The 14,062-nt window shown below is 52.3% G+C and overlaps 1 protein-coding gene across 1 annotated transcript in view; it reads left to right on the top strand.

Annotated features, from left to right (window-relative positions):
- The window catches only part of tp53bp1 (tumor protein p53 binding protein, 1), a 75,495-nt gene that overhangs the window by 23,973 nt on the left and 37,460 nt on the right, over nucleotides 1-14,062 (top strand). Inside the window, 7 exon segments of the mRNA XM_055662792.1 lie at nucleotides 1,484-1,674; nucleotides 4,189-4,270; nucleotides 4,754-4,841; nucleotides 6,598-6,674; nucleotides 8,366-8,521; nucleotides 9,061-9,142; nucleotides 13,175-13,347. Of these exon segments, the coding sequence (XP_055518767.1) occupies nucleotides 1,492-1,674; nucleotides 4,189-4,270; nucleotides 4,754-4,841; nucleotides 6,598-6,674; nucleotides 8,366-8,521; nucleotides 9,061-9,142; nucleotides 13,175-13,347 (841 nt within the window). The 5' untranslated portion in view covers nucleotides 1,484-1,491.

Below are 14,062 nucleotides of genomic sequence, written 5' to 3'. Positions count from 1 at the left end.
GAGAGGGTGAAAGGGGATGGGGTGTGGGACAGAGGGCGCGGGGGGGGGGGGGGGGAGAGGTAGAGAGGGGGGGGGGGGGGGGGGAGACGTAGAGAGGGGGGAGGGTGGGAGAGAACGAGGGTAGGGGGAGAAGTAGCCTACCCATAACTCTGGTATGTGACACACCTGAGACCTCAAGAGTCAGGAGTGTTTTATTGTCATTTGTCCCAGATAGAATACCGAAAGCCTTACTTGCAGCAGCACAACAGAATATGTAAATATAGCATATTAAATGTAATAAATGTGAGAGAACAAAATGTTCAGTGTGTGTGTATATATATACACATGCAAATACACGCATCTGGAATGCACATATATTATATATATTTACACAGACACATACGTACATGCAAAAACACACAATAATAGTCACTTGTGCAGTTTGTACCTCAGCGGCATGAACATTGACTTCTCTAATTTCAGGTAGTCCTCACTGTCTCCTCCCCTTCCCAGCTCCCCCTCAGCCCTCTGGCTCCTCTCCTCTTCCTTTCCTCCCCCCCCCCCCTCCCCCCCCCCACCCACCCCCCCCCCACCCCCACCCCACCCTCATCCTCACCATCAGTCTGAAGCAGGGGTTTTCGGCCCGAAACGTCGCCTATTTCCTTCGCTCCATAGATGCTGCCTCACCCGCTGAGTTTCTCCAGCATTTTTGTCTGCCTGCAATAATAGTCACAGTGGGCCGGTCATGGTGGTGCAGCGGTAGAGTTGCTGCCTTACAGCGAATACAGCGCCGGAGACCCCGGGTTCGATCCCAACTACGGGTGCTGTCTGTACGGAGTTTGCACGTTCTCCCCGTGACCTGCGTTGGTTTTCTCCCAAGATCTTCGGTTTCCTCCCACACTCCAAAGACGTGTAGGATTATAGGTTAATTGGGTTGGTGTAAATGTGAAAATTGTCCCTAGTGGGTGTGGGATAGTATTAAAGTGCGGGGATTGCTGGTCGGAGCGGACCCGGTGGGCCGAAGGGCCTGTTTCCGCGCTGTATCTCTAAACTAAACTCAACTAGTAGTCCATGTAAGGTAGACAAAAATGCTGGAGAAACTCAGCGGGTGAGGCAGCATCTATGGAGCGAAGGAATAGGTGACCTTTCGGGTCGAGACCCTTCTTTGCTCCATAGATGCTGCCTCACCCACTGAGTTCCTCCAGCATTTTTGTCTACCTTTGATTTTCCTAGCATCTGCAGTTCCTTCTTAAACTAATAGTCAATGTAGTTCGGAGTTTATATGAGGTTGTAATGTTTAATAGCCTGATGGCTGCAGGGAAGAAGCTGTTCCTGAACCTGGATGTTACAGTTTTCAGGCTCCTGTACCTTCTTCACGATGGTAGGGGTGAGGTGAGTGTGTGGCCAGGGTGGTGTGGGTCTCTGATGATGCTGGCTACCTTTATGAGGCAGTGACACTGATGAATCCCCGTGTGTGTGTTAGTGCGTGTGCTTGTCCCTCTAGTGCGTTACATGGACCCTAACGGAACACAGGTGGAGGCCGACTTCTCTCAGCAGGACACCGCACGCTTGCTGATCGTGGAGGACTCCCAGCCCGACAGCTCCTCGTCCCCAGATGACCCCGAGCTCAGTTACCGCCACCTCCAGGCCCGCTGCCTGTCCAACCTGCAGCCTCCCTCCCACAGCCCAGTCATGGTGAGTATGGTCGCACCAAGCGCACCTCTTCTAACCCCCCCCCCCCCCCCCCCATCCTGTACCCTTCCCCCTCCCCCTCCTCGTCCATTTCCCCCACCTCCTCACCTACCAACCGCTTCCCATGGCAGGACCGTGAGCAGCGGCTGCTCTTGGCAAAGATCATCCACCATGAAGACCTGTCTCCCTTTCTCTCTCCCCTTTCTCTCTCCCTTTCTCTCTCCCTTTCTCTCTCCCTTTCTCTAGAGCTTTCTCTCTGCTTTCCTGATCCCTTTCTCTCTCCCTTTTCTCTCTCCCTTTCTCTGTCCCGTTCTCTCTCCCTTTCTCTCTCCCTTTCTCTCCCTTTGCTCTCGTCCCTTTCTCTCTCCCCTTTCTCTCTCCCCTTCCCTCTCGAGGGTCCCTCTCCCCTTCCCTCTCTCCCCTTCCCTCTCCCCTTCCCTCTATTCCCCTTCCCTCTCCCCTTCCCTCTCCGGGAGGGGGTCCTCCCCTTCCCTCTCCCCTTCAACTCTCATCGCCCTTTCCTCTCCCCTTCCCTCTCCCAGTCCCTCTCCCCTTCCCTCTCCCCTTCCCTCTTGGGCTACTCCCCTTCCTCTCCCCTTCCCTCTCCCCAACATGGCCCCCTTCACTTCCCTCTCCCCTTCCCCTCCCCTTCCCTTCCTCTCCCCTTCCCTCTTCCCCTTCCCATCTCTTCCCTCTCCCCTTCCCTCTCTCCCCTTCTCTCCCCTCCCTTCCCCTCCCCTCTCCCCTTCCCTCTCTCTCTCCCCCTTCATTCTCTCTCTCCATCTCTCCATCCCTCTCCCCTTCCCTCTCCCCCTTCCCTCTCCCCTTCCCTCTCCCCTTCCCTCTCCCCTTCCCTCTCCCTCTCCCCTTCTCTCTCCCTTTCCCTCTCCCTTTCTCTCTCCCCTGTGTGTGTGTCTCTCTTGCTTGTGTGTCTTTCTCTCCCTTATCTGTGTGTCTCTCTTATCTGTGTCTGCATCTCTCTCTTCTCTGCGACACTCTCTCGTCTGTAGATTTTAATCGTATTTAAAAGACGATTTGAATAAATGGCTCCGTTGGCAGAATCCCCTCCAAGTTGCTCCTCACCCTGACGTGGGAATGTCTCCTTGCACCTTCGCTGTACCTGTGTGTGGATTCTACAGCTCCCTCTCCAATAGCGCAGTGGGAACATCGTCTCCAGAAGGATGGCACGGTCTCAATAGACAATAGGTGCAGGAGTAGGCCATTCGGACCTTCGAGCCAATGTGATCATGGCTGATCATCCCCAATCAGTACCCCGTTCCTGCCTTCTCCCCAAATCCCCTGACTCCGCTATCTTTAAGAGCCCTATCTAGCTCTCTCTTGAAAACATCCAGAGAACCTGCCTCCACCGCCCTCCGAGGCAGAGAATTCCACAGACTCACCACTCTCTGTGAGAAAAAGTGTTTCCTCGTCTCCGTTCTAAATGGCTTACCCCTTATTCTTATACTGTGTGTGGTCCCTGGTTCTGGGCTCCCCCAACATGGGGAACATGTTTCCTGCCTCTAGCGTGTCCAAAACCCTTAACAATCTTTTGTGTTTGAATAAGAATCCCTCTCATCCTTCTAAACTCCAGAGTGTACGAGCCCAGCCGCTCCATTCTCTCGAGCAGACAGACAGACATGTCCCGAGGGTGATGGTGGGGGGGGGGGGGAGTGACTGCTGGCGTTACCAATTAAGCCGGGGGCCCCAACAGGGAATATTCAGACAAGGTGCAACATCTGGTGCTTGGGTGGGAAGAGAGAGTGCGTGCGGATGATCTAATTTTGACTGGCGCAGCGGGTGGAGCTGCTGTCTTACAGTGCCGGAGACCCGGGTTCAATCCTGATCTAGGGTAGAGGCTCAGTTCACTGAATCCCTCCTGGAGGGTCAAACATCCCCCAGCCCCAGGGACCATTCTGGTAACCGCCACGCTGTGTTTTACCACGACATCAGCCTACACATCTGCCAAGATCCATAGAACTCAAGCTTTGGGGATGAGGTGCTGTGTCCAGGAACAAGCACGGTGCTATCTGTCTCACTTCAAGCCCTTTCACATGGAGCATGGAGGGAGACCTTTCGGCCCTTCTTCTCAGTACTATTCTTGACTAGTGCAGGTGTCGGGGGTTATGGGGAGAAGGCAGGAGAATAGAGTTAGGAGGGAGAGATAGATCAGCCACGATTGAATGGCGGAGTAGTCTTGATGCCTTACCACCTTTCTAGTCCCACCATTGTATCTCTCCCTTTCTTTCTCCCTCCTGTTTGCCCAGTTTCTCCTTCAACGCACCCACCTCCCCCACTCCCCCCCCGACAGTGGCTCTACCACGCAGTTCCCCCGCTCCTTCAACGCCCCCCACCCCCCCCCCCCCCCCCCCACCACCCCCCCCCCGCTCTCCCGATAACAAAGTTTCTCCTGAATCCCCGAATGGGTTTGTTGCCGAAAGGCGAGAACTTTGGGAAGGGATTTCCAGGCAGACGGGCTACGCCAGATCGGTGTATCTGACACCATGTTGTGTGTTCCAGGAGCTGCTAACTGGCCCGGCAGCGCCCAGGGGCCCAGCAGGGGGGCAGCGACGAGCAGTCGGGACAGAGGGAGTCTCGCGCTAAAGGTGAGGCCTTGCGGAGTTAGAGCGGGGTTCGCTGCATAGTGCTGAGGTTGCTTCAGGAACCTTGCGCAGCACTGGCTGTGTCTTGCACTAAGCAGGGGGCGGCTTGCAGGTAGAGTTGCTGCCTCACAGCGCCAGAGACCCAGGTTCGATCCTGAATACGGGTGCTGCCTGTACGGAGTTTGCACGTTCTCCCCGCGACCTGCGTGGGTTTTTCCACCGGGTGCTGCGGTTTCCTCCCATACTCCAAAGACGTGCAGGTTTGTAGTACACTGTGTAAACCTAGTGTGCAGGATAGTACAAGTGTATGGGGTGAACGCTGCTCGGGGCAGGCTCGATGGGCCGAAGGGCCTGTTTCCACGCTGTATCTGTGACGTAAAGTTATTCATCTTGGGGCAACTATAAGTGGGTGGGTGTGGTGTGTGTGTGTGTGCGCGCGTGAGATTAATCCTATTTTTCCCCCCCCCCCCCCCCATTGACAGTTGCCATGGAAACGGCCGCAGGTCACAGGTCAGATGAGTGGTCCGTTCACGCAGCCGATGACCAGCCGAGACCAAATGGACAAACCAGGTGAGGGCGGCCATCTTGTCAAGGTGATTGTCAAGTCAAGTCACATTTATTTATATGGCACATTTAGAAAACAACTCTCGTTGGCCAAAGTGCTTTACATTTGTTAGAAGAATAGCACAACAAAACAAACTACATACATATATACATGTAGCCCTCACTCAGTGGACGTCAGGAGAGGCTTGGGAGTAGAGAGATAAGTCTCGACTTAAAGGAGTGGATGGAGGGGGTTGTTCGTTCTGATGGGGAAGGGGATTGATGCTGTTCCACAGTCTAGGGGCTGCAACCGCAAAGGCACGGTCGCCCCAGAGCTTATGCCTAGACCGCGGGATATTCAGCAGCCCCAAAGTCGGCCGATCTGAGGGGCCTGGAGGTGGAGTGGTGGGTGAGAAGACTTTTTATGTAGGTGGGGGCAGGACAAGCCCATTGAGGGCATTGTAGACATGGAGGAGAATCTTGAAGTTTATACGGAACCGCACAGGGAGCCAGTGGAGAGAGGCCAGGATTGGGATGATGTGGTCCCTTTTCGGATGCCCGTCAGGAGTCTCGCTGCGGCGTTTTGGACCAGTTGCAGGCGGGACAGGGAAGATTGGCTGATGCCAGTGTAGAGGGAGTTGCAGTAATCTAGGCGGGAGGAGATGAATGTGTGGATGATCTTTTCCGGGTCATCAAACTGGAGAATTTTTTTTTAATTTTAGCTATCGTCCGAAGCTGAAAGAAGCTAGCTTTAGTGATGCTTTAGGGGCTGCAGAGAGTTATTTCCACGCTGTATCTCTAAAACGAATTAAAAACCAAAAAACTAATAAGAAATATGCCTTCAATATCTGCTGGAGGAATCTCGCTGCGTGCAATTTTTTGACCTCTTTCCAGAGGGTGGCACGGTGGCGCAGCGGTAGAGTTGCTGCCTTACAGCGCCAGAGACCCGGGTTCGATCCCGACTCCGGGTGCTGCTTGTATGGAGTTTGCACGATCTCCCCATGACCATAGAAACATAGAAATTAGGTGCAGGTGTAGGCCAATCGGCCCTTCGAGCCTGCACTGCCATTCAATATGATCATGGCTGATCATCCAACTCAGTATCCCGTACCTGCCTTCTCTCCATACCCCCTGATCCCCTTAGCCACAAGGGCCACATCTAACTCCCTCTTAAATATAGCCAATGAACTGGCCTCAACTACCCTCTGTGGCAGAGAGTTCCAGAGATTCACCACTCTGTGTGTGAAAAAAGTTCCTCTCATCTCGGTTTTAAAGGATTTCCCCCTTATCCTCAAGCTGTGACCCCTTGTCCTGGACTTCCCCAACATCGGGAACAACCTTCCTGCATCTAGCCTGTCCAACCCCTTAAGAATTTTGTAAGTTTCTATAAGATCCCCTCTCAATCTTCTAAATTCTAGAGAGTATAAACCAAGTCTATCCAGTCTTTCTTCATAAGACAGTCCTGATATCCCAGGAATCAGTCTGGTGAACCGTCTCTGCACTCCCTCTATGGCAATAATGTCCTTCCTCAGATTTGGAGACCAAAACTGTACGCAATGTGGGTTTTCTCCGAGATCTTCAGTTTCCTCCCACACTCCAAAGTCGTACAGGTTTGTAGGTTACTTGGCGTGGTGGGAATGTAAAATTGTCCCCAGTGTGTGTGTGATAGTTTACTAATCGCTGGTGAGTGGGCCGAAGGGCCTGTTTCCGCGCTGTATCTCTAAACTAAACGGGCAGTGGTTGTGTTCCGGCTGCTTATTTGTCCCATTCGTTGTTTCCACAGCGTCCTGGACACGCGCCTCGGCTCGCGCGAGGGAGGAGAGGATGTCACGGACCTCGCGATCAACTCCATCACTGCCGGTAGATGTGGGCGGATGAACGAGGGTTGGGGGAAAAATGCCGTCTCGGCCCGTTTGTGGATATCTACCCTCGTCAGTTGCAGGAGGTGCCCCACTTCCAGTTTCAAGAAGGGTCTCGACCCGAAACCTCTTTCCGAGGATGCAAAAGCAATTCACGCTACTCAGTACTTCGAATTTTCATCTTTGATCTTTTTCCCGGGCTAGCGATATGCGGTACGATACTCTCTCATGACGCTGGGCAACGGCAGCGAGCCGCAGCTCCCAGTCACCCACGCTTACCGCTTAGCCGACTGTCGATCCAGGCTAAGGCACTAAGTCTCTTCTCTCAGAAGGGAGACAATGTCTGGTAGGTCAGGTGTAGTCAATGCATTTTCGACTTGCGATATTTTGGATTTACGATGGGCTCATCGGAACGTAGAAACATCGTAGAAATTGCGGATTAGCCATTCGGCCCTTCGAGCCTGCACCGCCATTCAATATGTTCATGGCTGATCATCCAACTCAGTATCCCGTACCTGCCTTCTCTCCATACCCCCTGATCCCCTTAGCCACAAGGGCCACATCTAATACCCTCTTAAATATAGCCAATGAACTGGCCTCAACTACTCTCCGTGGCAGAGAGTTCCAGAGATTCACCACTCTCTGCGTGAAAAAAGTTCTTCTCATCTCGGTTTTAAAGGATTTCCCCTTTATCCTTAAGCTGTGACCCCTTGTCCTGGACTTCCCTAACATCGGGAACAATCTTCCTGCACCTGTCCAACCCTTAAGATTTTGTAAGTTTCTATAAGATCCCCTCTCAATCTTCTAAATTCTAGAGAGTATAAACCAAGTCTATCCAGTCTTTCTTCATAAGACAGTCCTGACATCCCAGGAATCAGTCTGGTGAACCGTCTCTGCACTCCCTCTATGGTACGTCACCCCATCGTACGTTGCGGAGCAGCTAGCTGTGTTTGAAACTCAAAGCTTCGCCCAACGGGTGGAATTGAATAGACAATAGGTGCAGGAGTAGGCCATTCGGCCCTTCGATGTGATCATGGCTGATCATCCACAATCAGCACCTGCCTTCTCCCCATATCCCATGACTCCGCTATTTTTAAGAGCCCTCTCTAGCTCTCTCTTGAAAACATCCAGAGAACCCTGCTCTCTGCGGCAGAATTCCACAGACTCACCACTCTCTGTGAGAAAAAGTGTTTCCTCGTCTCCGTTCTAAATGGCTTACTCCTTATTCTTAAACTGTGTGGCCCTGGTTCTGGACTCCCCCAACATCGGGAACATGTTTCCTGCCTCTAGTGTGTCCAAGCCCTTAACAATCTTATATGTTTCAATGAGATACCCTCTCATCCTTCTAAACTCCAGAGTATACAAGCCCAGTTGCTCCATTCTCTCAGCATGTGACAGTCCCGCCATCCCGGGAATTAGCCTTGTAAACCTACGCTGCACTCCCTCAATAGCAAGAATGTCCTTCCTCAAATTAGGGGACCAAAACTGAACACAATACTCCAGGTGTGGTCTCTCTAGGGCTCTGTACAACTGCAGAAGGACGTCTTTGCTGCTATATTTGATTCCTCTTGTTATAAAGGCCAACATGCCATTCGCTTTCTTCGCTGCCTGCTGCACCTGCATGCTTACTTTCATGTTTCAAACCATTTCAAACCGTTTGACTTTCCTTGCCTCATCTTGTCTTTCGTTCAGTCTCCTCTCAGGCTGGCCTGGAACCGCTGGAACTGTCCGAAACCCAGGAGATGGATCCCGTTGCCACCACTGACGAGGCGACGTCCAGAGACGAGGCTGAGCCGGGGGAGGTGAACATAGACAATGCGGACCCCCACAGCAAGGAAGCGGACCCTGGTAAGTGGCGCTCAGCTGAAAGGCCAAGCGATCATTTGCAGGCTCAACTCTCCATGTACATAGAGCACAAGCCTGGGTGGAGTGGATGTGGAGAGGATGTTTCCACTAGTGGGAGAGTCTAGGACCAGAGGTCACAGCCTCGGAATTAAAGGACGTTCCTTTCGGATGGAGATGAGAAGGAATTTCTTTAGTCGGAGGGTGGTGAATCTGTGGAATTCTAATAATAATAATATCTTGTCATTGCACAGAGGTACAACGGGATTTGTATTGCAGCTTCTATCCGATGTAATAACTTAATTAGCTACAAATGTAGGCACCCAGAGAAACAAGATTAAACAATTAAACTGGTAAAGCAGTAAAGCAGCAAATAGGTCGATATGCGAGGGAGTCAGTTCATGGGGGGAGGGGGGCACTCAGCGGGGCTTGTTCAGTGCGCGGGGATATCTGGTCGGCACTGCTCGATGGGCTGAAGGGCCTGTTTCTGCGCTGTATCTCTAAACTACCGGTCTTTAACGCTGCTGCCTCCTGATTCCTTTCAGCTCCAGACACAGGGGAAGCCTCGGAAGCCACGATGACTGACCAGCCTCCTGCCAGGACCTTTGCTGGCTCTTCTCCTGAGAGGTAGGTAGGTTAATGGGGGTAGGTTATTGGGTATGGAGCTAGTGAGCTGAAGCAGAGCAATTGCACCATAGATCCACTGGTTAGACCACACCCTCACCTCTGTATCCAACCCTTCCAATGTTTGGCAGTAGACAATAGGTGCAGGAGTAGGCCATTCGGCCCTTCTCATTTTCGCTTCTAGGTGCAATCTCTGGCGGTGACTTGAATCCAAGCTTGGAGACATATAGATAGAGACAGTGAAGTCGCTGGAACCGCGAGCATAACACAACGTGCTGGAGAAACTCAGAGGGTCAGGCAGCATCTCTGGGGAAAAAGGAATGGTGATATTTCGGGTCGGGACAATAGACAATAGGTGCAGGAGTAGGCCATTCGGCCCTTCGAGCCAGCACCGCCATCCAATGTGATCATGGCTGATCATTCCCAATCAGTACCCCGTTCCTGCCTTCTCCCCATATCCCCTGACTCCGCTATTTTTAAGAGCCCTATCTAGCTCTCTCTTGAAAGCATCCAGAGAACCGGCCTCCACCGCTCCCTGAGGCAGAGAATTCCACAGACTCACCACTCTCTGTGAGAAAAAGTGTTTCCTCGTCTCCGTTCTGAATGGCTTACCCCTTATTCTTAAACTGTGTGTGGCCCCTGGTTCCGGACTCCCCCAACATCGGGAACACGTTTCCTGCCTCTAGTGTGTCCAAGCCCTTAACAATCTTATATGTTTCAATGAGATATCCTCTCATCCTTCTAAACTCCAGAGTGTACAAGCCCAGCCGCTCCATTCTCTCAGCATACGACAGTCCCGACATCCCGGGAATTAACCTTGTAAACCTACGCTGCACTCCCTCAATTTGGATTTAGGTTTACTATTGGGCACGTTTAGTTTCGAGGTACAGGATGGAAACAGGCTCTTCATCCCACTGAGTCCATGCTGGCCATCGATCACCAGCTCGTACACTAGTTCTATGTGTAGGAAGGAATTGCGGGTGGTGGTTTTTCAGAAGATAGGCACTAAATGCTGGAGTAACTCACCGGATCGGGCAGCATCTCTGGTGAAAAGGAATCGGTGACATTTCAGGTCGGAACCCCTCTTCAGACGAGCAGCCTGAAGAAAGGTTCTGTTTCAAAATGCTACCTTACTCTAGCTCTTATGACTAACAAATTCAAGGGATACGGGGAGAAAGCAGGAATGGGGTACTGATTTTATAGATGATTAGCCATGATCATATTGATTGGCGGTGCTGGCTCAACTCTTACTCCTGCACCTATTGTAGAAACATGGAAATTAGGTGCAGGAGTAGGCCATTCGGCCCTTCGAGCCTGCACCGCCATTCAATATGATCATGGCTGATCATCCAACTCAGTATCCCGTACCTGCCTTCTCTCCATACCCCGTGATCCCCTTAGCCACAAGGGCCACATCTAACTCCCTCTTAAATATAGCCAATGAACTGGCCTCAACTACCCTCTGTGGCAGAGAGTTCCAGAGATTCACCACTCTCTGTGAAAAAAGTTCTTCTCATCTCGGTTTTAAAGGATTTCCCCCTTTATCCTTAAGCTGTGACCCCTTGTCCTGGACTTCCCTAACATCGGGAACAATCTTCCTGCATCTAGCCTGTCCAACCCCTTAAGAATTTTGTAAGTTTCTATAAGATCCCCTCTCAATCTCCTAAATTCTAGAGAGTATAAACCAAGTCATTGTCTATGTTTCTATTCCTTTTCTCCAGAGATGCTGCCTGATCTGCTGGGTCTTTGTTATCCCACTGTCTCGTCTACTCCATGAAAACTGAGGGCCAATTAACCTACACACCTGCACGTCTCTGGGATGTGGGCAGAGACTAGAGCACCTGGGGGAAGCCCATGTAGCCACAGGGAGAACATGCAAACTCCACAGAGACAGCACCTGTAGTCGGGATTGAACCCTGGCAGCAAATGTTTCACCGTGCTTAATATTCACCTCTATTTTTAAAGAAAATTGTTACCCCCCTGGGGTGATATTTTAGGGGTGACCCCGACATATTCTGCCCTTCACTGGGATATTGCTACTGATGTATTGTGTGCGATGTCACTGGGTGTTCTGAGCTCTGTGTGTAACCAGGGCAACAGAAGCAGCATTGTCCACAGTTTGTTCCTTAAGAATCCTCCTCGTGCATCATTCAGGCAGCATTGCTAGGAATGGATGCAGCATCAAACTGGACTCGGCTGTCCAGGAGCTATTCGCGGGTCTCAGAGGGAAACCCAGTGAGTGGGGAATGAGGAGGGGGGGGGGTCCCGGTTCCCCAGACTCCGCGCCACCCTGATTTATAGTGTCCAGCACTCTCCTGGCATCTTCCCTGAAGAAGGGTCTCGATCCGAAACGTCACCTATTCCCTTCCCTCCAGAGATGCTGCCTGTCCCGCTGAGTTGGTCCATATTTTTGGGTCTGCCCTCCCATCGACCCAAGCCCCCTTGCCTCTTTCTTTCCCCTCTCTCCTCTCCTTCCTTGTACCCCACCTCGAACAACTTATTTCCCTCCCCCCACCACCCCCCCTCGCCATCCACACTACATTTCCTTCCTCCAGCTTCACAGTCCACGCCTGTCTCATGCCTTCTGCTTTAATCTTTGTTCCGACCATCTTCCTATCGAGCCCCCTCCACCTTGTCTGTGTCCACCCATATCCTGCCAGGCTTTGTCCTGCCTTTCCCCTCTTCCTGCTTTCTCCCCCTCCGCCACCCCTGAAGCAAAGATCCTATAGCAGAGCAAGATAGACCACTCCTAAATGCAATGGGCTGACGTGTAGTACGCAACGGAGCGGAACGTGGGCCATTTTTTTCATCCATTTCAGTAACCCGACCCGACCCCACTCGCAGTGTAATCAACGTTGCAGGGGAACAGTTTGTGTTAATAAATTATAATCCTGAAAATGAGGAGAAGATTTTTCCCAAATGACTTTATATATTTACGAGGATGTTTCCGTAACCGGCTTCCGTCTCCGCGCTAGTATCTTTGCTCCGCTACGGGATCTTTGGTGCGGAGACGGAAGCCAGTTACGGAAATGGCGCCGAAAATTACCCACGAATCTGCCCATGACCGAACTACGTCTTTTTGGTCGAGTGATCTATCTTGCTCGCTGTAGGGTCTTTGATCTGAAGAAGGGTCTCGACTTGAAGTGTCACCTGTCCACGTTCTCCAGCGATGGTGCCTGACCTGCTGAGTTACTCCAGTACTGAGTTTCCTTTACTCTTGGCAGTGCCGTGTTTCAGACTAGGCATCAAGGACCAGTCGCCTTGCCTGATGGACTCGTGTGTAACTGGTGGCCAAACACATCAACAATGCCAAGCACCGTTTCGTTTTGAGATACAGCATGGAAACAGGCCCTTCAGCCCACCTGGTCCATGCCAACCCTCCATCACCCATTCACACGAGTTCCCATGCTATCCCACTTCCTACACACTAGGGACAATTTGCAGAGGGACAATTAACCGACTAACCCCTGGGATAGGAAACACAAAAACGTGGGACGACAGATGGCACAATGGGCTAAGTGTTCGGCTGGCGACCGGAAGGTAGCCGGTTCGAATCCCGCTTTGGAGTGCATACTGTCGTTGTGTCCTTGGGGCAAGACACTTCACCCACCTTTGCCTGTGTGTAATGTAATGTAATTATGTGAAGCACTTTGGGGTCAATGCAAGTTGACTGAAAATATGCTATATAAATAAGATTATTATTATTATTATTATTATTATTAAAAACATAGAAATTAGGTGCAGGAGGAGGCCATTCGGCCCTTCCAGCCAGCACCGAGCATAGCCGAGACAGAGCCAGCATAGTCTTTGGGATGTGGGAGGAAACTGGAGCACCCACGTGGTCACAGGGAGAACGTGCAAACTCCGCACACAAGGCAGCACCCGAGGTCGGGATCGAACCCGGGTCTCTGGCGCTGTGAGGCAGCGGTTCTACCCGCTGCGCCGAGGCAGTGTTGCTTGTGGTTTATCGGAATGTGGGCGCCCTGACCTCTGACCTCGGCAGTTGACCCGTGCTCGGTATTGAATGCGTTGCAGGTCGGAGGTGACGTCGACCGTGCCTGGCCAGTCGTGGCCGGACAAGCCGGGAGCCGGGCACGAGGTGGTCGTACATTTCCTGATGCCCCGTGGACTCCGCATCGAGGGGGCCTCTCCCAACACAGACCCCGAGCGGCCCCCGGCCCACTCCGCCCACCGTGCGGCTCACACAGGTACGGCCCTGGTGGTACAGAGACGACAACCCTAATACATCCCCCCCCCCCCCCTCCCCCTCGCCTCCCCCCCCCCGCCCCTGCTGCCCCCCCCAGTCCCCTCCGCTCACCCAGTGGCCCCCCGTCTCTTGCTTTTGTTTTTCGCTCACCCTGCCTCTCTCTGTCTTTTGTGTCTCTCTCTCTGTCTCTCTCTGTCTATCTCTCTCTGTCTCTCTCTGTCTCTCTCTCTCTCTCTCTCTCTCTCTGTCTCTCTCTCTCTGTCTCTCTCTGTCTGTCTCTCTCTGTCTGTCTCTCTCTGTCTGTCTCTCTCTGTCTGTCTCTCTCTGTCTGTCTCTCTCTGTCTGTCTCTCTCTGTCTCTCTCTCTCTGTCTCTCTCTCTGTCTCTCTCTCTGTCTGTCTCTCTCTCTCTCTCTGTCTGTCTCTCTCTGTCTGTCTCTCTCCCTCTCTGTCTCTGTCTCCTCACGCTGTCCGTCCCTCTCTGTCTGTCCCTCTGTCTGTCCCTCTCTCTTCTGTCTCTCCCTCTGTCTGTCTCTGTCTGTCCCTCTGTCTGTCCCCCTGTCTCTATCCCTCTCTCCCCCTGTCTCTCCCCCTGTCTCTCTGTCTCCCCCTGTCTCTCCCCCTGTCTCTCCCCCTGTCTTCTCTCTCCCCCTGTGTCTCTCCCCCTGTCTCTCTGTCTCTGTCTCTCTCTGTCTCTCTCTCCCCCTGTCTCTCTCCC

This window comes from Leucoraja erinacea, chromosome 36, assembly GCF_028641065.1.
Source record: "Leucoraja erinacea ecotype New England chromosome 36, Leri_hhj_1, whole genome shotgun sequence".
Lineage (NCBI taxonomy): Eukaryota > Metazoa > Chordata > Chondrichthyes > Rajiformes > Rajidae > Leucoraja > Leucoraja erinaceus.
This window is presented reverse-complemented; position numbering and strand designations above follow the sequence as displayed.